The following is a 26739-nucleotide window of genomic DNA, read 5'->3' as shown; positions in this document are numbered from 1 at the left end:
AGATGTTTAGTCTTCTGTTTAATAATGTATTGGATCTATTTCTGCCCTTGTAATCAAAGATTTTTATCTAAGTTTAGCCCTAGACTGTAGTGTCTTTGAAAAGTATTGTTCATTCTAGGACTTTGTAAAAATGGAATAAGCCAGACTTTAGGAAAGGTACTATCAACTATTTGGACTTCCCAGACCTAGGACCAGAAGCTCTGACTGATATGGATTTACTCCTAAAGGGAATGGATGGCTCCCTGTCAATCTCTGGTGGCAGAAAAGGACAGCCCACTGACAGTCATTCTCGAACAGGAACACAAGTGGGTCTTGCAATGAGGATGGGAAAAGGAACTTTTTCTTACTCTTCGGCCAGAGGTTGGACTGGCCATCCAGAGTATGTATGGTGGTGGGTGGAGATCTTAATTTTTAAGGTTGAGCCAACCTCTACTACTCAGAGGCCTATCCAACCGTGGGCCTAAGAGTAGTCACTTTTGATGGCCTACCTAAACTGTTCTCAAAAGTCAACTGATAAACATGAGGCAAAGTTCACTATATCATCTTTGTCACTTGCAAATCTCATCCTGAATCTAAAAGTAGAATGAAGTTTTTTAATTCACGGTATCCCTAGCATATAGCCCAGGTCTTGGCAAACGTATTATTGGATTGAAGTTTCATAAAATTCTATGGTATTATCAGTATAGGAGTTTTATCTGTATTGACTAAAGGGAACAGCCCTTGATTGACTTATTTCTAACTTGAGCGGCAAAAGTCTAGCTCAACTAGCCTGCTTTCATTTTTGTTAAACTAAATTGGTTGATCCTGTCATTGAAAACAAGTGAACCCACTGGTGTTCCCACAGGCACAGAGGAGAAAATCACTGATTCACCCCACTGTCATTCTGAGCCTTGTCTCCATTTCTCTCAATGTAGGTGCTGACTGGGCCAGCAAAAAGCATCAAAGCCAATAAATGTTTTGTTTTCCCAATCCATGTAAAGACAGATTTTCATCATGTTCTTGGACCTATTGAAATTAAGCCACATATTCTTTTTTTCCTAATGTTTATCTTTGAAAGAGAGAAAGAGAGAGAGAAAGCACAAGCAGGGGAGGGCAGAGAGAGAGGGTGACACAGAATCTGAATCAGGCTTCAGGCTCTGAGCTGTCAGCACAGAGCCTGATGCAGCACTTGAACTCACAAACCATGAGATCATGACCTGAGCTGAAGTCAACCACTTAACCAATTGAGCAACACAGGTGCCCCAAGCCACATAGTCTTAAAAAACACCTGTACAGTCATAAAAATAAAAAGGGAATTAATCAATGAAAGATATAGTTAGGTGCACCTTGATCTGAGAATGTAAAGCATATCATGTTTTTAGAAACCTGGTGCGTGAAAGGTACTGTTAGACACTTCCCTTAGCTTTTTCTTATGCAATTTCTCAATACAACTCTTTACGTTAGGTATTACATTCCCCACTTTATTAATGAGGAAATTGAGGTTGATTGTTAATTCACTCAACAAGTATTTATGAAGCACTCATATTCCAGGTGCTGTTCTAGATGCTGGATATACATAGCAGTGAGCAGAAAAAGGTCCTCATGGAATTTATGCCCATGTCCTTGCAGCTTAGTAAGTGGGTTTACATCCAGATCTGTCTTATCCCGATATTCATGCTTTTTCACCACACATGGCAACTGGAAGAACTCAAAGAGAGAAGACTGTGCTATTTGAGTAATCTGAATAAATGTTATGTTGTGCTGCCTTTGTTCTATAATAAAAGAGTGTACCCAAAAAGTAAACTTCAATTCTTGGTTCTAAATTGTTTACTTTTTAAACAATAAGAATATATTATTTTTTCACTAAAAAATATATTGTTAAATTTCCCTTCTCCTGTCTAGACTCTAGAAAAAGATCAGATTTTCACCAGAAGGAATTATTCTGAGTTTTTCAGAGGATGCTAAGACTCATTGACATGTTTTGCCCTTTTGGAAAAAGTCCAATGGACTCATCCATCCATATGTTCTTGTGTTCCATACAGTAAAATAATAACTCAGGATTGATTCTCCTTTACTATAAATTATATCTTCAAAAACCCCAAACTCCCAACTTCTCTGCTTACTATGTACCCTACTATATGTTCTTCCTTACCTTAGCTCTTTCTTTTGAAATCCCACCTGTGGAGGCTTCATAACCTCACCCACACATGCTACCCTCCTCCTCTGACCCTTATGACATTCTGGAACCCTTCTCTGGCATCTGTGGTCTTCTATAATCATGAGCGACTTTTGTCTTATTCTCTAACAAAACATTAACTCGGAGAGGTCAGGGATGCCCTTCTCAAGTCTCTCATAATCAACAGATGAGCAGTAAATGCTTTTAATTGGTTGTATTATTCTTTATAATTAAGCCCATAATTATCTCTACTCAGATTTTTTAAGTGCCATTTTAGAGAAGCAGATATTTTCAAAGCCACAAAGAAACATGCCACTCAAATAAAAACCCCACGTTACAGTTAACTTGAATCTGTAAGAATACGGAAGAGGATTTTCATTCAATCTATAAATAATTATTTGTCATTAATACTGCACAAGGAATTATTCCAGGAGAATTGGAGGTTGCACTGAAGAAACAAATGTACATGCAAATTGGTGAAGTGTTATAAAATAATTTAATAGTTAATCAATTACGAGGTGATTATAAGCAATTCAAAGAGATTTGAATCATGGATTTAGGGCAAGGGAAATGATCTTGCTCGTTCAGGCTCTTGTCAGGAATAGTTGAGTAAAATTGAAAAACCTAGGGCTCAAAAACCAGAAATAAATGAAACTATTCAAAAATCTGCATAAAGACAGTCTAATATAGTATCCATTAGTAGCATCAAGGAAGAGAAATATGGAGCAATACATATTAACCAGTTCATAAAAATTGGTATCTCATTTTTCTATGTAACTACTCCATAAATGTCACTGAAGCTGAGAAAACATTGCATAGTAGAATGCTACTTCCAAAAATTATGACAAAATGTCACCTTACAGGTTGGTTTGGCTACACATACATATGACCTGAGTTCTACTCCAAGGATATCTGCATGACCCTGGGCACCCTATTTAACCTTCCAGAGACTCTGCTTTTTAAAGAGAAAGTCACTTACTCTGCAGGGTCATGAGAACCAAATGACATCAAATATATGAAGGTGATAGTGAAAAATTAGGAACCATACCAAAGATATTATTATGTTTCTTATCTGCTTAAATATTAAACTAATGTGTTTATTACATTAAACTTTTACTTAAAGATATAAATAGTTATTTTCTGCTTGAGAAATTGACTAAAAATCATATCAAAGAACAGGAATTAATAATAAATGGCTAATAGTACTATAGCCATATTGGAGCAGTTACCCTCTCTGAAATGAGTTTGGGCTCTAATTTATCCCATTTAGATGTCATCATGTAGCAAGTGGTTTTTACCTTTCACTTATCACATGAATTTGTACAGGATGTTTTAAGTACTAAGTGGGTCCTAGAGTCTATCATGATTCTCATTGGGCTGGGAGAATATGATCTGTAAGTCTTTTCCTTGGAGACTACATAGCAGATTTCTCTCCTTCTCCTCATCTTCCTCCTCCTCCTCCTTCTTCTTCTCCTCCTTCTTTGCCTTCTCCTCTTCCTCCTATTTTTTCTTCATTCCCTTCTCTTTTTCTTCCTCTTTTGCAGAAATATAGTGTGGCTATTAAAACCAAAGTTTTGTAGAGCTTCAAAGGATCCAAGGAACCATCTAGGCATTCCTAAGACTTAGAAATTTAGGGCCCACAGGGTACAGGATCTGCACAGGACCTGTTCAAGATCATATAGCTCAGGGGCGCCTGGGTGGCTCAGTCGGTTGAGCATCTGACTTCGGCTCGGGTCATGATCTCGCAGTTGAAGAGTTCAAGCCCCACGTCGGGCTCTGTGCTGACAGCTCGGAGCCTGGAGCCTGCTTCAGATTCTGTGTCTCCCTCTCTCTCTGCCCCTTCCCTGCTCATGCTCTGCCTCTCTCTGTCTCAAAAATAAATAAACATTTAAAAAAAAATCATATAGCTCATACAGTCTTTAGAAATCTAACTTGAGAACCAGAACCTATGATTCCCATCTTCAAGGAACGATCAAGTTGAAAGAATCAGTCCATTCAAATCTTCATATTCAAGTCCAGGATCTTTACAAATTCTCTTACCTTGCCAATATTAAAAAATATATGAATGATAACTTTAGTGTTTCTTTTCTACTAGCTCAATGCAGGAAAAAAAAGAATTGTACTGGACATCAGAAGTCCTGGCTTAAAATCCTGGCTCTGATCATTACTTTGTAAGCCTGGAGAAGTCACTAGATTTCTTTAAGTCCCAGTTTCTGTACCTTTAAAACTAACACGTCTGCCAGGATTATTTTGCAGAGTTTTAACAAAGAAGATGGTAAATGTGGATGTATATAACCTTTAGGTTATAGAGTCCTGAATGAACACAGGCACTTTTGTTACATATTCTGTGATCTCCTGAATGATTTTTAAGGATTAAAAGAGAAAATTATATTCTATGGGATGGAAACACAAATAAATTCTGTTTAAATATAGAAGATAAGAATAATGTCAGAAAGAGAACAGGAAGCTCCAGCCCTCATTGCCATATACAGAGACACTGACTTAACAACAATAGATGGAATAAAATGCCTTTAGGAGAACTCCAGAAACTACTTAAGAAACCTGATACCCCAGGTGAATGCAAAGCCAAGAACAGCTGGGTTAAAATGGGTAAAGAAAACCACTGCATTCGATCTGCAGTTTGCCCCTCACCTCAGCTGGTACAGTTTAGGGAAGAAAAAGCCCAACGCAGGGCTTCTCTCTTAGAATAGAGAGAGAAGAGTGGAATGTGCCTCTGATGTTCCAGTTGCCCAAGACACTGTTTTTTGTCTCACCTGGTTTGGAAAGACAATGGAACCAGCTTACTTTGTTTGGATGCTGGGAGTTGAGGGCATGCATTGGGATTGGGGGACGGGAGGCAGGGCAATGACACAGAGAACAAAAGATTTCTGGGGCTTGCTGCAGCACCGTAGAGACTGCAGTACCACAAACAGACACCAGAAGGAGCAAGAGATTACAAGCTCCTAACAAACCAGCAAACCTTTCTGATTGGAAGATTACATGCACAACAGGAAAGACACATCCCCAGAAAAAGTTTCAGAAGTCCCCAGAATCTCTGCCCAGTCTAACTGGCGAAGGTCTTCCTCTGTACAGAACTTCCCTTAAAGACTAGAAGAGGTGGCTGTTTTTTTCAAATATGTAACTTTCAACAACAACAACACAAATTCACCAGGCATGCAAAGAAAACGGGGAAACATGGCCCAATCAGAGGGACAACAATAACAAAAAGCTCCACAAACTGACCATAAAGAAACGTGTGAATTACCTGACAAAGAATTCAAAATAGATGTCTTAAAGAAGTTCAAGGTGCTTAGAACACAGACAACTAAATGAAACAAAAAACAAAAAAGGATACATGAACACAATGTGAATATAAACAAAGAGATAGGAACTAAAAAGAACCAAGTGAAAATTTGGCAGCTGAAATTAGGTGGTATAAAAGGCAGAATGGGCAGAACGTCACTACAAGTGGAGGAATAAATGACAATTTCATGAGATGAAGCTGCCGTGCATGGCCTGCTTATGCACACAAAATGGTTATCTGGGTTCGGATTCCTCTGAGAAGCATACCCAGAGACATGAATTTAAGTGTAAGTTTTCTTTGGGGGATGATCCCAAGGAATACTATTCAGGAAGTGCATAAAGAAAGGCAAGATATTATCAGGCCACGCTGGGCATCTTGAGCTTACGGGGACTCTGGAAGACAATGTGGAACATGCCTCAAAATTATATAGATCAAGAGATGTTAGGGACCTGTGTATGTATCTGCCAAAACCTTCACCTACCCAGCATCATTTATTGGGGCTGCTTCCAGAGGTATTGACTCTCTAGCCCTGCTGGCTGTGTCTTCACTGAGCACACGCCCTCAGCTAGAAAAATCCTTTAAAAACTCAGATTGTTGCACGAAGCAGCCTTCAGCACGAAGAGGTGCATGCTAAGAGCACCAACAGCATCTGCCACAAGAGCTGAATATAAGTAATTAAAATGTGACTAACTGAATAATTTGATTTTGGTCTTTTGAATGCCAGGAAAAAAGGCACCCGTAAGCTCACCAAGAAAAGTTAAATATATTGTAAAGACACCAATAGGTTTGTGAGCGTGCAAAGTAATAAAGAAACCAAAGTAATGCTAGGCCTAATGGGAACGGTAATGACATAAGCTATTAAGAAGAAACATAGCTGCTTTGTTTCTTTCGAGTACCATACTCGTGACTGGTCTCGGCCTGTGTCTTCTCCTCATCTCCCTTTACTATACTATATTAGTCAGGATAAGCTATGCTATGTTACAGTAACACATCGCCCTCCCGTCTCTGGCTTAACATGACAAAAGTTAGTTTCTCCTAAGTTGTTCTCCAAGCAGTGAAACAACAGTTCTGATAGCTGTTTTCCCATGTGGTGATTCAGTAATCAGGGCAGCCTTGATCTTCTGGTTCAACAAAATCTCAACACATTTTCCATAACGTGCGGGAACTTTTTACTGACCCTGTCTGGAAATAAAACATACCACTTCTGTACACATTTCTTTGGCCAGAACTGGTCACAAAGTCTTCCCTAACAACAAAGGGGTGGGATGAATAGTTTCCCATATGGCCAGGAAGGATGGGCTCCCTGAATATTGCGAGACACTGGTAATGTCTACCACGCCATCATGTTTTTTGAAACTTTAGCTTCTGTATAATCATATTGGCTAATTTGGCCTCTACTACACTTCTCACCCTTTATACTTAGGCAGCCCCCCCCCCAACTAATGGACTCAGTCTTTCCATTTTCAAATTCCTATACTCAGTGTCTTCTAGCATGACCAAAAGTGGTAATGGCTAAATTGAAAATAAATTATCGTATGAATGACTTCTGACTTTGAGACTTACACATTAGAGGCACTATTTACTGAACACCTAAAGAAAAAGGATTCTCCCAGCAAATTTATTTTTCTAGCAAACTATCGTCTTTTTAAAGGCAAAGAAAAATACTTGAAAACTTACAGAATGTAGGGAAATTCACCAGGAAGAAAACTCCTGAGAACATGATAAAAAACAACGGCATTGGAACCGTGTTGAAAGTTCTAAGGAGGAAGTAGCTGTGATTTCTGATAGAGACAAAGTAAGTGGTATAAAGTCAGATCAACACCATAATAGCGTATGGAAAGTAGAATTCCAAAATACAAGATCAGGAATATAAGAGGTGCTTCCAAATTCTAACATGTGACAATGTAGATTAGCTAGGAGAAAGGGGACTCCAAGGAGAAATGCTCACACTCCTTTGGAAATTAGTTCAGAATTCTTCTGAAAATTATTTATTAGATATTTTCCAAATTATAACACATTTGTAACATACGCTTGTTACAAACATTGAAATAACCTAGTACAAAAGTGTATAAAGACTAAGCCAATCATTTCTCTTTTTGCTCCTTTCTCAGCCCGAACTCAGAAGCAGTGCTGATAATATGGTATTCTGACCCTTTCTTCTTGTTCATACATATACATTCAAGTGAATATATTTATACCCAGTGGTGTGTGGGTTGGTTGTTTTTTTTTAATGTTTATCTTTTTTTGAGGGGGGGTGGTAGGGGCAGAGAGAGGGAAACTAAGGATCCGACATGGGCTCTGTACTGAGAGCAGAGAGCCCGATGTGGGGCTGGAATCCACAAACTGTGAGATTATGACCTGAGTTGAAGTCAGACGCTTACCTGACTGAGTCACCCAGGCACCCAGAACTGGTTGGTTTTTAACAAAAGGGAATCATAATGTGCACATTAGCCTACAATTTGCTTTTTCATTTGACAGGGTATTAGGATAACCATATATGTCACTATCTATACATCTAGGTAATTTTTCTTTAAAAATGTATGTGTGTGGTGCTGGCTTCGGCAGCACATATACTAAAATTGGAACAATAAAAATGTATGTGTGTGTATAAAGTACATAAGACACTCATAAACTTTACATAAGTGGGATATCCTATGTGCTGGGGAAATAGAATTGATACGTTTTTAATGACTTCCATACTCTCCCTCCATCTCTACCTACAGACCATCCCCTGACCTCCTTAGGTAACCATGGTTTACAATTGATGTACATGCTTTAATAAGCTTCCATGTGATTATATAATCATATGCAAACATATTTACATAGGTATTTTAAGCAGGCGTCCTTGTCAACCTCCCAAAAACAAAATCATCTTGTGTACACTCTGTGTACCTTCCTTTTCTGAAGCCACAAGATTGATGGAAATCCATGTAAATCAAATGCTAACCAATTCATGTCTTCATATTCCATGGTGTGGATGCAATATAGTTTATTCAACATTACACTATCAGTGAAAGTTATTGCTCCCCACCCCCCACTTTAGGGACAATCTGAACATCTTGTAAGTGAGTCTAAGCTTGTTCCATTCACTGCCCAACAGGCCAGTAGGTTGAGAAACAAGATGTTGGGGTGTGAAAAGCAACTTTATTTAGAAATCCAGCAAATCAAAGAGATTGTGCACTATGGGCCTAAAGTACCACCTTAACTCGGCATAAAATTCAAGCCTCTTAGGTTAGGAAGAGGAGGAAGTGGCAGGTGACTAGCATCAAAAGTAGTTGACATCCATAGGTGCCTGCAAGGGTCCAAGGGAAGTCATATAACTTCTTTGTCCTTAGTCAATTGATCTTTGCATACAGGAATCTGGTCATGTCCTTACTGTAAACCTTAAATGCAGTGTTGTTATTTTTGTACATGCTTCTGCATCTTCTTGGGGAGATGGATTTCAGGTAAAGAACAGCCTTTGCAGATCGTAGCTGTAAGCAAAATTCCTTTGATGGTTAACATATGTATGTACAAGACTAAACAGAAGTGTCTAACCTATAGGTCACAGCAGCAAAGGAGACAGAAGCAACTGTGGAGTCAGGCATACTAAGTTTTTCCCATTACAATCTTTCTATGCATTCTATAATATTCTTACATGTCAATCCTTTTTATAACATAGCTTCCTAGAAATGAAATTGGTGAGTGGAACTTCTCAACTTTTTTAGATGGTTATTTTGACTTTAATACATGTTTCCATACAGCTTCCATAGAATGTTTACCTACAATTAATTGACCATAGGTATGTGATTCTATTTCTAGATTCTTTCTGTTTCAGAGATCTATGTCTGTTCTTAAGTCACAGACACAACATGTTGATTAAGCATAGCTTTACAGTAAATCTTAAAATAAGTTAGTATCAGTCTTTCAAGTAGGATATTTTTCAAAACACTTTTGGGTATTCTGGCTTCTTTGCATCTTCAAGTAGATTTTAAAATCAGTTTGTCAATTTCTACCCCTCATTCCCAAAAGTCCTCTGAAAATTTTAATTGGAATTGCGTTGAATCTATAGATCAATTTGGGAGAAATTGCTTCTTACACAATATTGTGACTACCAATCTATGAACAGAGCAATCTCACCATTTGTTGAAGTTGCCTTGAATTTTTCTCCGGAATGTTCGTAGTTGTCAATGTATAGATATTCCACATATTTTGTTAATCCAATTTCATGTTTTTTGATGCTGTTGTAAATGCTACAGTTTTTAATATCAATTGCTAGTCGCGCATTGCTAGTATGATTGATTTTTGTGTATCTTGTCTATCCAGTGAGTTCTCTTCATTCTGACTGAAGGGAATATAAATGATTCCTGGTCCTGTGTGTGCTCTGAAAATTGTTTGTATTACAATTACAGTAATTGCTCTTTCCTCAGAAGTTGTTTCACGCAGCCTAGTGGTGGAGGTTCACCCTATACGTGCACACACTGTATTCAGTCAGAGACCCAAGCAAATCTCTATGCTGAAACTCTTTGTCTCACTCATACCTCTCTGCAGATTGTACCTTCCTTGACCTTCCCCAAATCTAGTCTGTCTCCTCAACTCAGAGAGATTGGTGGGATTTGTTTGGGTTCCTCCTCCCTGTTCCACAGTCTAGAAATTACCATCTGTTAGAAAGCCCGGCTGACGGTAGGACTCACCTCTTTGCCTTCTCTCAGGAATCACAGTGCTACACTGCCTATTATCCAATGTCTGACAATAGTCGTTTCCTATAATTAATCCTGCCTTTTACTATTGATGGAAGGAGGATTATTCCCATATGGCCCAAAGAGGGAACTGTCCCCCTTTCATTTTTCATGTAATAAATGGTGTTGATAGTTTGACTGACATTAGATTCTTGGGAAAATCCCTACTTGGTCATAGTTTATTAATCTTTTGAAACAATGTTAAAATCTATTTGGTACTGTACTATTTAGCACTTTCACATCTATTACTTAGGTGATATTAGCCTGTAGAATTTTTTTTATTTATTGCATTTTCTGTTAACTGTATTATTAAATTTTATTGTTAAAGTTATGATGGCTTTATAAAGCAGATCAGGGAACATTCTGTATTTTTCTTTATATTATCTTGATAACATTGAAATTACTTGTTTTTAAAAAGTTAACTAGAACTCATCTGTGCAACCATCCTATCCTTTTTAACGATAAATCTGAAATTACCTTTCAAATCTCTTTTCTGGAAATTGGTCTATGCAAGCTTTCCACTTTGAGAACATATTAACATCTTTTTTGAAGGTTCTTTTCTTTTGCTTTTTGCAATGTCATTCCATTCAAAACCAATAGAAACATAATAGTGTTAGCATGCTTACAATAGAATATTCGAACAGAAAATCTGTATACATTATCCTTTACAGCAACTTTACATGGTAGATTAACTGATTGTTTAAAAATGTTCTTTTTAAACTCCTCTGCTATCTTCATTCTTGGAATATTATGGTAGAAGGCCTATCTAGTACTATTTACAGGTATAAAATTAAGACTGTGTAACTTACATAGAATCCATTAATTTAAGAGCTCAATTTAATATCTTTGACTCTTCAGTACGAGGAATATATGAGGAAGAAAAATCTATCTTGACATATTGACAAAAAGCCAAAGGTTCAATCTGCATAAAAATATTAAAGCTATCCAGGGGCACCTGGGTGGCTCAGTCAGTGAAGCTTCCGACTTCAGCTCAGGTCATGATCTCCCGGTTTGTGAGTTTGAGGCCCGCATCAGGCTCTGTGCTGACAGCTCAGAGCCCGGACCCTGCTTCAGATTCTGTGTCTCTCCCTCTCTCCGCCCCTCCCATGCTCATGCTCTGTTTCTCTGTCTCTCAATAATAAATAAACGTTAAAAAAATATATTAAAGCTATCCAATTCTGAGAATACCTACTCAGCTACCACAAAAGAAAGCTGATGCTACATTGAGGCTGGATTTGAAGGACTAATTAAGTCAAAATATTTTTGACAGAAAAAGCATTCATTTCTTTTAGGTTTTATTTTATTTTTTAAATGTTTGTTTATTCATTTTGAGAGAGAAAGTAAGCGAGAGTTCACGCTTGTGCCTGAGTGGGGGGGGGGGGGGGCAGGGGGAGGGGGTGGGAGAGAGAGAGAGAATCCGAGGCTGGCTCTGCCCAACTCAGGGCTCAGTCTCACAGTTCATGAGATCATGACTTGAGCCAAAATCAAGAGTCATCCGCTTAACCAACTGAGCCACCCAGGTGCCCCCATTTCCTTTAGGTTTTAAATTTTGTTGTCATAGAGTTTCACATAGTATTTTCCCAGTGTTTGTTAATTGTGAGTTCTATCGTACTTTCCATTATATCAATAATTATATTTCCTTTGGCATGCCTCATAATGCCCATTTTATTTACTGTTGTGCGAAAAATAAAAGATGCTAAGTACCCCTCCAACCAAAATATTCTGTTCCTACCTTTCCCATTTCTTCTCTTTCTCAAGTAATACCAGGGCCTCAGGGTACTTTTCCTTCTCCACTAGCTCCTTACCCTTACCATCTTAGGAGTCATTTGTTACTTAGTTTAAAATCTTTTCTGAAGTATTTTTCTCAGATGGAATATGTGAGTGCTACACTCTGTAAATTCTTGCAAATATTCTTTAACCTGACAATCAAGTGATCTCTCGGGTGGCTATGAAATACTTAGGATGGTTTTTTGTTTGTTTGTTTGTTTGTTTTTGTTTGTTTTTTGCTTTTAGTAGGCTGTGGGCTTTATTTCACTTGTATGTATGTATGTATGTATGTATTTAAATTTATGTTCAAGTTAGTTAACATACAGTGTAGTCTTGGCTCCAGTGATTCATCTGTTATGTATGACACCCAGTGATCACCCCAAAAAGTGCCCTCCTTAATGCCCATTGCCCATTTAACCCACCCTGTAAACCCTCCTCCAGCAACCCTGTTTGTTCTCTGTATTTAAGAGTCTCATATCATTTGCCTCCCTCTCTGTTTTTATCTTATTTTTCCTTCCCTTCCCCTATGTTCATCTGTTGAGTTTCTCAAATTCCATATATGATTGAGATCATATGATATCTGTCTTTCTCTGAATGACTTATTTCACTTAGCATAATACACTCTAGTTCCATCCATGTTGTAGCAAATGGCAAGATTTCATTCTTTTTCATTGCTGAGTAGTATTCCATTATATATATATATATATATATATATATATATATATATATATATATACACCACATCTTCTTTATCCATTCATCCATCAATGAACATTTGGGCTCTTTCCATACTTTGGCTATTGTTGATAACATTGCTATAAACATTGGGGTGCATGTGCTCCCTTCAAATCAACACTCCTGTATCCTTTGGATAAATTCCTAGTAACGCAATTGCTGGGTCATAGGCTAGTTATTTTGTTTCACGTTCTTGATGTCTTCAAGGCTGTACAGAGAAGTCCAGTGCCAATCTGATTATTTCTTCTTTATAATTAAGTTTTCTCTCTAGGAGCCTGTAAGATGTTCTTTTTCCCTTGGAGTTCAAGAATTATATCCATATATACCTGGGTAATTTTTCATCAATGTCATCTATAATTCTAAAACCCTTTCAATCTGTAATCTCACATATTTTCTTTAATTCAGGACAATTACTTTTCAATCATGATTTTCTTCCTCCATCTGTGCCTTTTCCTCCTTCTAGGATTCCCATTATTCACACATCGGGCCTCCTGGATTTATCCTCCAACTCTCTTACCTTGATACCAGATTCATTAAACTTCCATCTTCCCAGATTCTCCTGTCTACCCTTTCTACAGTATTAGTAATGTATTACTTATAGTTAGGAATACTACAGAATTTGAATATAGTAGTACTAAATGGGCAAGACACTCTTAATTTACTGTAATATTAGTGTAATTTGAAAGGCAATAGGATATCAATAAAAAATAAATATGGGAGTTATTAAAGGATGGCACAAACATTACAAATATAAAATTAAATGTTAATGGGCTAAATTACCCCATGACTTTCCTCAGAATTTCTTCTGAAATAAAAACATCACTTTTTAAATAGTGCAAGTTTTACAAACCACCATCAGCAAGTCCTTAATCACAAAGTAAATACAGAGTATTTTATCTATGTGTCAAAGAATCTTAAAGTGCCAAAGCCTATAATGAGCTCCTTTAATTGATTCCTCCCTTTACAACTAAGGACTGAGGGCTTTAGGAGAGAATGCAGGGAGAAGAGAGAGACTTCTTTCTTCTCTGAGTGCTCATTCTTTAGAATCAAAGAGATTATTGTGTCAAAAATCAAGCACTTTAGTCAAAAATTAAGTAGGAAAGCACTAAATTTTTCATTGGAAAGCATTTGTTTTTGAAAAAAAAATGAAAAGCTGCTAGTACATTTTAAATGTGCTCAACCCATTACTAAAAATCATCATTTGGGTGAATAGTTTAGTAAGTTTCGGAGTATAATAAGGCACTTTACACAAATGAGAACATCTGCAGTCACCCCAGGAATGATAAAATTACAGAGCTTTCAATCCTCCTGCTTCAGGGCATGGGCTGATCACCAGCTGGAAGAGAGAAGATATTCCCTACAGTATTTCTATAATACCATCAATTATATTCAGATTTTTATTTCTTTTTAAACACAGCTCATTGGAGGACTTTAAAGTACATTATGGCCACATGAAGGGAAAATCTTCAAAAGTTTAGAAAATATTTGTAGAGAAATGAATTCAAGAAAAACAATAAACTCACCGAGGAGGTAAACAGAATAGTATAGAAGCTAACAAAGATCATTTTGGGGGTGCCTGGGTGGCTCAGGTCATGATCTCATGGCTCCTGAAATCAAGCCCCACATCAGGCTCCTTTGCTGACAGCACAGAGCCTGCTTGGGATTCTCTCTCTCTCCCTCTCTCTCTGCCTCTCCCTCTTTCTCTGCTCCCCGCCCCTCCCTCTCATTTGTGCTCTCTTTCAAATAAATAAACTTTAAAAAAATATCATTTTGGGTATTTCTTACACACAGAGCTTGACAGAGTGAGAACTCAGCATTTTTTGAATGAATGAACAAGGAAGCAAAATTACATGTGCCTGGATTCAAATCCCAGCCTCATCAATATTTGACCTTGAGTACTTTGTTTATCCTCAGATTATTCATCTTTAAAGTGAAGACGATTATGCCCACCTCTTTTTATTATCACAGAGACTGAACTATGTAATCCATGTAAATAAATAAACCCACTTCCTGGAACAAAATGAACACTTAACAAATTACAGTCATTTTAACAGCTCTCCTGGGATTGGTTTAGCTAATTCCTGGCCAAATAGATCTAACAATTAAATCATCTCAATATATTTTGTAATAGCTCAATTCTTTGTGTATTGATTATATTATAAATCTGTATTTTATTGAGTCTCTGTGAAACCAACAGTGTATTACACTTCAGACATTTCCTAAAATTATCCTTTATTTTTTAAAAAAATTTTAAGTTTATTTATTTTGAGAGAGAGAAAGAGAGCACACACAAGAGAGGGAGGGACAGAGAAGGAGAGACAGAATCCCAAGCAGGTTCCGTGCCATCAGTGCACAGCCCAATGTGGGGTTTCAACTCACAAACCTTGAGATCATGACCTGAGCCAAGATCAAGAGTCTATTGCTTAACTGACTATGCCACCCAGGCACCCCAAATTATCCTTTATTTTTAACTTAGGATACGTTTTCTGCTAATAAGCAGACCTCTTAGATGGTGTCTTTGTCTTTTGGGGGTGCTAAAACAAAATACCACAGACTGGATAGCTTATAAACAATAGAAATGTATTTCTCACATTCTGGAGGCTGGGAATTACAAGATCAAGGTGCCCACAGATTTGGCATCTGGCAAGATGCCATCATAGATGGTGGTCTTCTCATGGTAACCTCATGAGGCTGGAAGAGGGTAAGGGAGATTTCTTGGGCCACTTTTATAAGTGTACTAATCCCATTCATGAAGGTTCTGTTCTCATGACCTAATCAGTTCTCAAGAGCCCCACCTCCTAATACCATCACCTTGCAAGTTAGTATTTCAAGATACGAATTTTGGGGAGATACATTTAATCTATAGCAGATGGTATACTATGATAAGCAAAGTTCAAACTCATAAAAGGAGTAACAGCTGCTCGCCTTGAAATGTCCATAGCCTTGCCCCAAGGCCACTTTGACTTTCAGGCAAATGCATACAAAAGTCATGGAAAGGGTTGTAAATTATGAGTGGTACTGACACTCCTTTCTAACAGTTTCTTGTTAATTAACTAGTGTTAGCAAATTCTTCTGGGACCCTTAAATTAGATAAATCCTGCAGATACAGATAATGTTCCAAGCCCACATGAAGAAACTGTATGTCTGTAAACAGGAGTACATATGCCTTTGGATGCTGTGAACTAAGCTAGTTAAAAACCAGATTAAAAATAAATCAGATGGTATTTGTGATTAGCGTAACTTTAAATAACAATGAGAACCCCCCTCCCCCAAACAATAATCAAATGCTATTTTCATTGCAACTGAAGGTGTTGGAAAGATAACCTAGTTTATTGGACTGTTTCTCCAAGGGCAGGATTATGGTCCATTTTTCACTGGGCAATAAAGTGCTTTTAAATTATAAACGTAGCTGCATATAATCAAGTTATCTTTTTTTGGAAGATGAAAAATGGAAGATTTCTTAAACCTTGAAATGAGTTTTTGCCATTTACTCAGCAAAAGGCAGCCATGTACTATTTCAAAAAGCGGCTATCTCAGAATGTCACTAAGTCACTTGACTCAAAGATTTTTCTTTTTGGGGGGGGGGGGGGTTGCTGGGGAGGGTTCCTCCTCCTCCTCCATTAATCAAATTAACAGTTCTGTGGGCAAGGGACAGGACCAGATATCTCCATCAATGTTTGGGGACAGGGAGAAGAAGGGGGCTTAATATTTGAGGACTAATACTAAAACTAACCCCCGTCCCCTACCCGCACCCCTCCACCAGCATCCCCACGCACTTCACTGGAGGAAACAAGAAGAAACGGAAAGAACCCACCATTCTGAAGCTGTGGTAAAGGCTCAGGCCACGTGACACTGAATAATGCTGTTTGGATTCAAACACGGAGACTCCGCAGTGACACAGTGATTCATCTGCAGCTAGTTACTAAACTGTGGGCACTGAGAAATAGGCAACCCATACCTGCCTCAAACTGAGCCAAAGGTACTGCTGGCCTCGCGAAAGCACAAACAGGCGCTGCGAGCAGGGTGACAGCACAGCTTTGGAAGGCAGGGAGAGTGAGGAGAGGAGAGAGGCACGTTCGCACCCTAGGGTTCACACCACGGCTTGGGAAGCCTCTGGGCCGAGCCTGAATTTAAAGCGGGAAAGGTAGGGGGCAGAGATTTTAACTAACATACTGGGCCTTTCAGTCTCACGGCAGCACTAAGAAATTAATATTATTAATCCCGTCTTAAAACCCAGGGACTGAGGGTGAAAGAAGCAAAGAAGCGCTTCCCAGGGCTCACGCCAGACGCCTGGGATGGGGTAGAGCCGGGGCCGGGCTGCACCGCGTTCCTGGAGGGGAGAAGAGCCCGGCTGCGGTACCGAAATCCAGGCCTGGGTGAGGCGCCAGCCCAGGCTGCCAGCAGCGGAAAGAGAAGGGGGGGAGGGTGGTCCTCGGTGTCGCGCGGCCCAAGCTGGCGGTAGGTCGGCGCGGACACCAGAGCTGGAAGCCAAACACAAGACAGTTGGCGACAAGCGCCAGCCCCCTCCGCCAGCCTACTCGCTGCGGGGAGGGGTTTCTCACGCCCCCTGCTCCTGGGTGACTGCACCGGAGGTCGGAAGGAAGCGGGGCGAAGGATGAGTCATCCCGCCTAATTCCTCCTTCCCGGGCCCTCGCCTCCGCACGCCGGCCCCCTCCCGAGATCCTGCAGCCGGGAGCGAAGACTCGCTCATCCAGAGTCCGCTACGAACCCCCCCGCTGGCCTGCAGAAGAGAGGAGAAGGACGGGGCGCGTGGCCAATGAGAGCTTCGCTCTCTCGCCGCCGTCCAATGGGCCGCTGTTTACAGGGCAGGGCGGGACTAGGAGGGGGCGTTCCGGGGCTGGCGCGCGGCGTCGCGGTTCTTTGGCTCACAGACAGAGTGGCTTGGAGAGAAAGCGCCTCCCCGGGAGTCGGTGCCCAGGCGACGCGGGAAGGCGCCACCACCACCGCCGCCGCTGGCCAAGGTGCTGGAGACTAGAGGCGGTCGGCCGCTTCACCAGCTCAGGCAACCGTTGCAGCCGCTGCTGCCTCGCTCCCAGCCCGGTCCTCATGGAAGAGATGGAAGAAGAGTTAAAATGCCCTGTGTGCGGCTCCTTCTATCGGGAGCCCATCATCCTGCCCTGCTCTCACAATTTATGTCAAGCGTGCGCCCGCAACATCCTGGTACAGACCCCGGAGTCTGAGTCCCCCCAGAGCCGTCGGGCCTCGGGCTCTGGGGTCTCCGACTATGACTATCTGGACCTGGACAAGATGAGCCTGTACAGCGAAGCAGACAGCGGCTATGGTTCCTACGGGGGCTTCGCCAGTGCCCCCACTACGCCGTGCCAGAAGTCCCCCAACGGCGTCCGCGTGTTCCCGCCGGCTATGCCGCCACCGGCCACCCATCTGTCACCGGCCTTGGCCCCGGTGCCCCGCAACTCCTGTATCACCTGTCCCCAGTGCCACCGCAGCCTCATACTGGATGACCGGGGGCTCCGCGGCTTCCCCAAGAACCGCGTCCTGGAAGGGGTAATTGACCGCTACCAACAGAGCAAAGCCGCAGCCCTTAAGTGCCAGCTCTGCGAGAAGGCGCCTAAGGAGGCCACCGTCATGTGCGAACAGTGCGATGTCTTCTACTGCGATCCGTGCCGCCTGCGCTGCCACCCGCCCCGAGGGCCCCTAGCCAAGCACCGCCTGGTGCCCCCGGCCCAGGGCCGCGTGAGCCGGCGGCTGAGCCCGCGCAAGGTATCCACCTGCACAGATCACGAGCTGGAGAACCACAGCATGTATTGCGTGCAGTGCAAGATGCCTGTGTGCTACCAGTGCTTGGAGGAGGGCAAACACTCCAGCCACGAAGTCAAAGCTCTGGGGGCCATGTGGAAACTGCACAAGGTGAGTCCTTAAAAAAAAAAGAAAAAAAAAACCCACCCCCTAACTCCCTGCGCCTCGGATCCTCCGGTTTTGCAGCAGACGGTCTCCTCTTTGCGCAAGTGCATCCCAGCGGGGGCGCAATGCAGGTCCTCCTATATTTGCTTCCCCCGTCTGGTGCACTGCAGAAGTGCAGGGGGACCTTAAACCGAGAGCTGGGGAGTCGAATATCCCTAGAGTTGTTGCGGGGATGCCTTAGAGCGGGTCTCCCCGGGGGCGCCGCCTAGCACAGGGCGCCCCCTCTCCGCTGCGGAGGCGCAGCTTGTGGCCGCCGCCAGCTTGCTGGAAAGCGCGGCGTAACCCCGCCAGTGCCCGGGGCTGCCAGGAACGCTTCAGGGCAGATGAGGCTGCGGTCCACAGGGACCGGGTGGGGGCGGTGAGGCGGCGCGGAACGCGGAAAGGCTGGAGCTGCGGGATAGGCGGGCGCGGTGATTCGCGGCGGGGGCGGGGAGAACTCCGCGGGCGGAATACTGATGAGTCTGCGCTGCCCCAAACTTGGGAGTCTGCGCTGGAGTGGATGCGGGACCTGGTGCTTTGCCCCCAGGAGTGGGGAGTGTAGCGAGGGGAAAGAAAAATCCTGTGGTGGCTACGTCAACCAGGCTTGAGGGCTTCGGGCCCTGACCCTCCCCAGGCTAGGGACCTGGGGCTGAAGTAGCAGGACCAGAGGTTTCTGTGTGGTCTAGGCCTGAAAGCTGCGCAGGTGCGTCTCCCAGGGTACCCCGTGCTCCCAACCACCACGTACCCGTTGGTCTAGGATTCAACCCTTTTCCCCTTTCAGTAGTTGTCCTAGCAAGCTTTGAGGCACCTGTTACCATCGGATTTATCTTTCTGATCTCTTTTGATGGCGCCTCCATCAAAACTAGCTTCAAGAAGAGTGCCTTTAACAACATTTAGGTCATGCCGCTCCTCTGCTCAGAATCCTCCAAACGTCCATTTCTTAGACAGTCCCTGGAATGGCCCACCACGACCTGCTTGACCTGTTCACATTTGGTCTCATCGACCTTATTTCCTCCCACTCTTCCCCTCTGCTCCAGTTACACCGTCCCCTAACCAACACCAGACACATTTCCGGCCCCTGGGCCTTTGCATTTGATGTTTCTTCAACCTGGGACAGCCTTACCCAAAACCCTGTATTGGAATGGCTCACTCTCTTCCCTCCTTAAGATTGTCGCTCACGTGTCACCTTTGCCAGACCCTTCTGGCCACAGTTGCCACCACTCCTCTCAGCCACCACTAACTGGCATGCTGTATATTTTAATTATCCTGTTTTTTTGTATTTATTTATTGCTCCCCTCCTCACACACTAGAAAATAAGCTTCATGAGGAGAAAGATCTTGATAATGTTATGCCCACCCTGCTTAGAAGGAAGGGAACCATTCTTGAGGAGATGTGTATAAATTGCACTTTTAATTTTTTTAAGATTAAAAAAATGTTTATTTATTTTGAGAGAGAGCAAGACTGTGAGCAGGGAAGGCGCAGAGAGAGAGGGAGAGAGAGAATCTCAAGGAGGCTCCCTGCTGTCAGTACAGAGTTGGACTTGGGGCTCAATTCCAGGAACCTTGAGATCATGATCTGCCCTGAAATCAAGCGTTGGTAGCTTAACTCACTGAGCCACCCAGGTGCCCCATTCTAATTTTAAATAATTCACTTTGTTGGAGATGCAAAGGGTAAGACAGGAGTTCAGGATTGTTGTAAGGAGATTTTCTTCACATCATTGAGTTGCAAGCTCAAGGATCAGGCAGGGCAGTAAAGTTGGTGCTCAGGCCTCCTCTGTGCTCCACTAAGGATTTCCCAGCATTGCTTGGAGACCAGAAAGACTAGCCTTTGAGGGAAACGATGGGGTTAAGGCTGGAACATTGATATTTTATTTACAACAAGAAAAGAAATAAGGTATCACTGTTTTCAGCCATCAGGGAGGTTTTCTCAATTCACTATTAATTGAATGTGACCTGTGTTTACAGTCATTTGTGTTCTCACATGTAACCTGTTACATCTTATCTGTACTGATGAAAATCTACATCAGCACAAATCTGAGCCCTACTAGGCACATGCCACTATTTTGAAGACACTTCAATGTAAAATTGTTAACGATACTTAATTTTGAAAGTTTTCAAAACTTTAGTTCGCCGCCAATCTTTTCTTCATGTTATGATTTCACTCTTAAGCTGCTAACTACAGCCTCTTTTAAATTACCCTTCAAAACTACCCTTGGAACTAAGAAATTAATCTCCCTGTCTGAAAAAAAGAACTTAGAGTCACAGGCTAATTAGGATGGTCAAACCACAGCATTATTTTTCTGTGACGGAGAGCCTATATACTTTATCCATTAAGACCAAAAGCAACCTTTCATCTTTGTCAAACCCTGTGTAGATTTGAAATGTTACATCATTCGTTTTATGAGAAATGGAATTTGTGAGTAGACACTGGTGTGGACTGAGTTGAAATTTGGATGCCTGGTAAAAAACCAATAATGTCAAAGACCTTGAGACATAAGTAGGCTAGAAAAGGAAGGTTAGTTCATTGCGGGGGGCGGGGAGAACATTTCTTCTCTGATCTATTGCACATTTTTTCCAAAATAGTGAATATGTATAATTTTTGTTCAGTCAATATCAGGATCGTTAAACTGCCAAAAATAAATAAATAAATAAGGCACAAAGATGACAGATTTTAACATTTGCTCATCATCTTAGATGAACAACAAGCATTACTCGCCCATCTTATCTTCTTAATAATTAATGTGTTAATACTAAATTTTCCCATATAGTCTCTTTATGCTCTGTTTCCACAAAAGCTCATAGGCCAGAATTTCTATGCCCTTCAAAACAATGGAAAGCAAAGAATTACATTAAGTAGTTTTCCCAAAGTTAGGCAAGTAGTTATCAACACAGGTTATTACTAGACCCAAAAGTTTTCATTAATGTTCTACTGTATTAATTAGTCATTTCTAGTGATTAAAATTCTGTGAATAAGTATTTCCCTCAAGGACTAAATCATCATCTTACACATTAAGACAAAAGGGCTGAAGTTTATTTTTAGAGGCTTTAAAAACAACTGGTTGAATCTCATTAGTTGTCAATTGACCAAATTAAAATACTTCTCACATGTGTATGGCCTTCAAAATCCATGAAAAATAATACTGCCTTATAAGAAAAATGTCTGGTAACAATTTATATTTAGTACCAGCATTTGCTAGGTTATTTTACCCAAGTTAGGCTGGTATGAAGAATTGCTACACAAAAAAATAATTTTGTAGATACTTTCAAATAGGCAATTGGAACCACTGTTACTGCTTTGTATTTTTAGCAATTCACATTTCTAAATCTAACATCCTCCTTGAATTCTTGGTATATTTTATCAATCACTGAATCAGTAATATATTTGTAACTGTTCTTTTGTATTTGTGCAGTTGAGCAAGGATTTTCTTTTCCTTTCTATACTATCTACTCTGAATCTTGTTTCAAATGTTATTTTTCTCTTACCTTCTTTTTTTTTTCTTTAAATTTTTTTTTCAACGTTTTTATTTATTTTTGGGACAGAGAGAGACAGAGCATGAATGGGGGAGGGGCAGAGAGAGAGGGAGACACAGAATCGGAAACAGGCTCCAGGCTCCGAGCCATCAGGCCAGAGCCTGACGCGGGGCTCGAACTCAACGGACCGCGAGATCGTGACCTGGCTGAAGTCGGACGCTTAACCGACTGCGCCACCCAGGCGCCCCTTACCTTCTTTTTTTTAATGAAAATTTGCAATTTAGGCTGCATTTAAAAAAATTTTTTTTCAATGTTTTTTATTTATTTTTGGGACAGAGAGAGACAGAGCATGAACAGGGGAGGGGCAGAGAGAGAGAGGGAGACACAGAATCGGAAACAGGCTCCAGGCTCCGAGCCATCAGCCCAGAGCCTGACGCGGGGCTCGAACTCACGGACCGCGAGATCGTGACCTGGCTGAAGTCGGACGCTTAACCGACTGCGCCACCCAGGCGCCCCTAGGCTGCATTTTAAAATAAACTGTCAGTGCTTTAATTTTCAAACTATTCTGGAAAACAAATATCTGCTTTGTAGTATGTTGGCATCTCATCAAATATGTGTGTAGCAAAGCGTGTCATTTAATATAACTAAAATGATATTCAGTTAACTATAAGCAGTAAACACAGTATAATCTAGATGTTCCTATGGTAAATATAATAGGTGGCAGATATTCATGTTTTTTATATTTTTAGACTTTACTTCTAGGACAATCAGAACATTCTATGCACAGTGTTACAGATATTGAGGAGAATGTATCAGAGAAGTCAGTTGTTCTTTGTACCAAGGCATAATAGAAATAGCTAGATGACAAGAGATCCCATTCCAGACCTGATGCTGCCACTTACTTGCCAAGAGCTTGAAGCAAGTCTTACAACTTCTATGCTTCCTACCCACAAAACTATACTTGTGGAAATATTTTGAAAAACTAATTTAAATGTTTATTCATTTCAGTTTGGCACGAGAGAAAGTTTTGTGTAAAACAGAAGTTACTGTCTCACTAGTCAACAATTATTGCATAAAAATCTCATGCCCTAATTTTGGAGACTTTGCTCGCTCCTTTCAGAGCACAGGATGCAGTAAAAGGCTTCTCTTGAGGGTGGCCTGAAAGACTGAGCCATACCCTCATGGGTGGTGGGGGGGGGGGGTTCAGAGAATACTCAGTTGAATTAAGCTCAAGGAATTAAAACACTACACAAAGATTTATGTATATAGTAAACAAAGGGATTTTCTTTTTCAATAACAAAGCTAAAATGATAACTGATAGGACTCCGTTGTTTCAGATTCTCCAGTGAAGATAGTGTTATCACTCTGAAGTAGCAGAAATTGTTCTTCCTGTATATACCATGAAACAATGCTATTAATTGAAATTGCAGGTTAAGTCGCAGTTTGCATAAAGAGAAAACTATCATAGCTATCTGTTATTGACTAATAATAATATACAGTCAAAAATTATCCTTACTTTCAGTGCAGTAAATTCTCTCATCTAAGCATTTCTCAAAGTGTGTGCATGCATACAACTCAACCTTGGCACAGGGCAGGAAAGAACCCATTACATGGTAAAAAGAACAAAATCGTTCTAAATAATATCGTTATCAATTTTATCAGGGACTCTTGGTTATAAGGAACAGAACACCCACTTAAGTGATCTCAGAGGATTTCATGGGTATGAAACAAAATCAAGTTTCAAGGAGGACAAACTGAAAAACTAGAAACTAAGTTTATTCTCTGTATCAGTCAGGTTAGACTAAGTTATGCTACAGTAACCATTTCCTAATTTCCGTGAATTATAACAGCAGTATATAATTTCTTACCTCAGTGCCCACTGAGAATCAGCTGTGGCCCTTCTCCACATCTTCTGATTCTTGAACTTCAGCTGAAACAGCATGTTTGGAACATGCCAACCTGACCATAGAGGGAAGACAGCAAAGCAGAACTATTCAACAGCACCTGAAGTTTCTACTCAGATGTGGCGTTTCGCCTCTGCTTATATTCCATTGGCTAAAACAAGTCATGTGGCCATGCCTGATGTCCCTGCTGTGGGCAATACACTCTTCCAACAGAGAGAGGCATCAGAAAAGGACCCTAGAGAGGGGGGCAGAGGATATTTTGGACATATAATAAAAATCTGCCACATGCTCAACTCCCTCATTCTGTCTCTTACAGTGGTCCTCTTTGGCCTGAACAAGGCCTGACAAGAGTCCTCCAGCCCCAACTCAGAATGACATTTCAGTGCAAGTGTTCACTGTCATCTGGATAGAGTCTCTGTCTCTTTCCATTTTCAAGTTTAGAGAAAGAATCTGATTAGCTCAACCTGAGTGAGGTATTTCCTGATGGTGCTCCAGGTCATGACCCCACCCCTTTGGGGAGGTGGATGCAGAAGACTAGAGTGAGGCACTCACCTTACGTGCAAAATTTAAGGGGGCACCAAACCTCAGTAATTCGGGGGTGCCTGGGTGGCTCAGTCGGTTAAGCGTCCAACTTCGGCTCAGGTCATGATCTCGCGGTCCGTGAGTCCGAGCCCCGCATCGGGCTCTGTGCTGACAGCTCAGAGCCTGGAGCCTGCTCTGGATTCTGTGTCTCCCTCTCTCTCTGCCCCTCCCCTGCTCATGCTGTCTCTCTCTCCATCTCAAAAATAAATAAACATTTAAAAAATTTCAAACACTCAGTAATCAAGATACAAAATATTATAATACAATATCTTAAACAATAAAAATTAATGCAAAAAAATCCATGGTGGACAACATATCAACATTTTAATTAAAGACAAAGTTGGGGGGGGGGAGGCACCTGGGTGGCTCAGTTGGTTGAGCGTCCAACTTCGGCTCAGGTTATGATCTCACGGTTTGTGGGTTTGAGGCCAGCATCAGGCTCTGTGCTGACAGCTCAGAGCCTGGAGCCTGCTTCAGATCCTGTGTCTCCCTCGCTCTCTGCCCCTCCCCCACTCACACTCTATCTCTCTCTCAAAGACAAATAAACATTTTAAAACATTTTAAAAAAATAAAGGCAAGGTCAGTAACAGTGCCATGTTGAGCCATATTGGAGCCTGTGTCAAAAGGAAATATCAGTAGTATTGGTCCTCTCTTTGTTTAATATTTTGACCTTTTGTACTTCATAGATTCTTTGCATTAATTTTATTTTTTAAAAATACTGCATTAAAATAGTATTAATGTTGATGACTGAGGTTTTTGGCACTCCCTTAAATTCTACACCAGAGGTGAGTGCCTCCACTCCCCCTCCCCCCTCCCCCACCCCCAGTCCCAGCCCAGATGGACAGAGGAAAGCTCCAGGCAGAAGGCCTTTGAAAGCAGCGGGGGCAGGGAGTCCTGACTAGTACCTCTTGTGCAGTCTGAGAGGAAACCCTTCTGGGTGCAGAAGAAAGCCCCTTTGCTCTCCTTGGACCTTCCGAATTCTAGCTGCAGCACTAATCTCTTGAGCTGCTTTGAAGGTGAAGCAAGAGTTGATGATGATGAAAAAGAAGACAGAGAAGTATAGCGAACACCACAACTGTAGCTCGCTGCTTCCTCTCCCCAGCAGCGTTCCACCACCAAAGTGATGTGTGTTGTTATTACTATTATATGTTATGGTGAATGTGGCCACATCAGAGCAAAGCAGTTTCTGACTTGACTTATGTATGAGTGGAGGAAGGAGGACAGAAGGTGCCAAAGCATGATTTTGTACTAACGTTGGGTACCTCTTTTAAAGTATGTAGTTGGGTTGGGAGTGGGAGAAAAATAAATTCATATAGTTTCATGTCAATAATTGCAGCTACTTCATAGAAGGAAAAAAGAGCTTTAGTAACCATGGAGTTCAGTGTTTTCTGTTTTTTGTCTTTTGGCCTCATAACGGCAGTATTCTTCTTGCCCTAGTTAAATGCTTCCCTCACCACCAGTTCCTACCGCTGCCCAGTGCCTGCGATTCTGGTGGGGTTGCCAATCCAACGCCCTGCCGTACCTGGCCAGGTGGGAGGGCATGTGACATAGGCCTGGCCAGTCATGACACCCTATCCCTTTGGCCCAAGTGATTCATTTAAAAGATTAGCACATGTCCCAAGCCAGTCCAATCAGCGTCCTTTCTGAGGTTTGTGTCTACTGAGTCAGGGACAGGGAGCCTTGCTCTTCTCTGGGCTTGTTAATATTATTCAGCTAGAATAATAAAAGCCAGAAACTGTCTATATCCATGTCTCTTCCACCTACCCCATAAGTAGAAGAAAATAAGGCAACCCACAGAAATACAGAGCTGAGAAATGGAGAGTGAATTCGGAGAACAGTATTTGAGCTTCTGGAACCTGTCATGACTGAGGCCAGCTAACCCCTCTTGCCTTTTGAGTTACTGAGCCAAGAGACCTCCCTCCTTTTTTGCGTTAGCTAGTTTGTGTCAGTTTTCAACCACTTTCAACTGAGAAGTCCTAACTTCTAAAAACAAATTAACACATGTGAACATTTGTGTTTGAAGATACTAATTCTTACTCATTCTAGATATTGTCTCTAGAATATTATATTCTGATGCCAAAAATACAAACGGAAAGCACTTTTGATTTAATGAAGCAGGAATCATGTGATGTTTAATCTAACACTGTCTACCCATTCGCTGCTGTGTAGTCTGTACTAGCCT

General features: G+C 41.4%; 1 protein-coding gene across 9 annotated transcripts in view; it reads left to right on the top strand.

Annotated features, from left to right (window-relative positions):
* Positions 1 to 17558: 17558 nt before the first annotated feature.
* The window catches only part of TRIM9 (tripartite motif containing 9), a 112542-nt gene continuing 103361 nt past the window's right edge, over positions 17559 to 26739 (top strand). For 4 of the 9 annotated variants that reach the window (XM_011283230.4, XM_019833003.3, XM_019833008.3 and 1 more), the window contains exon 1: positions 17559 to 18568. In XM_011283230.4, coding sequence (XP_011281532.1) covers positions 17747 to 18568 — 822 coding nt within the window. In that variant the 5' untranslated portion in view covers positions 17559 to 17746. The remainder of the gene's footprint in view (positions 18569 to 26739) is intronic. The other 5 variants (XM_045059914.1, XM_019833007.3, XM_019833006.3 and 2 more) reach the window with 2 other exon arrangements.

The sequence above is a fragment of the Felis catus genome, chromosome B3 (genome assembly GCF_018350175.1).
Source record: "Felis catus isolate Fca126 chromosome B3, F.catus_Fca126_mat1.0, whole genome shotgun sequence".
Lineage (NCBI taxonomy): Eukaryota > Metazoa > Chordata > Mammalia > Carnivora > Felidae > Felis > Felis catus.
Note: the sequence above shows the minus strand (reverse complement) of the source record. Positions and strands in the feature narration are given on the sequence as shown.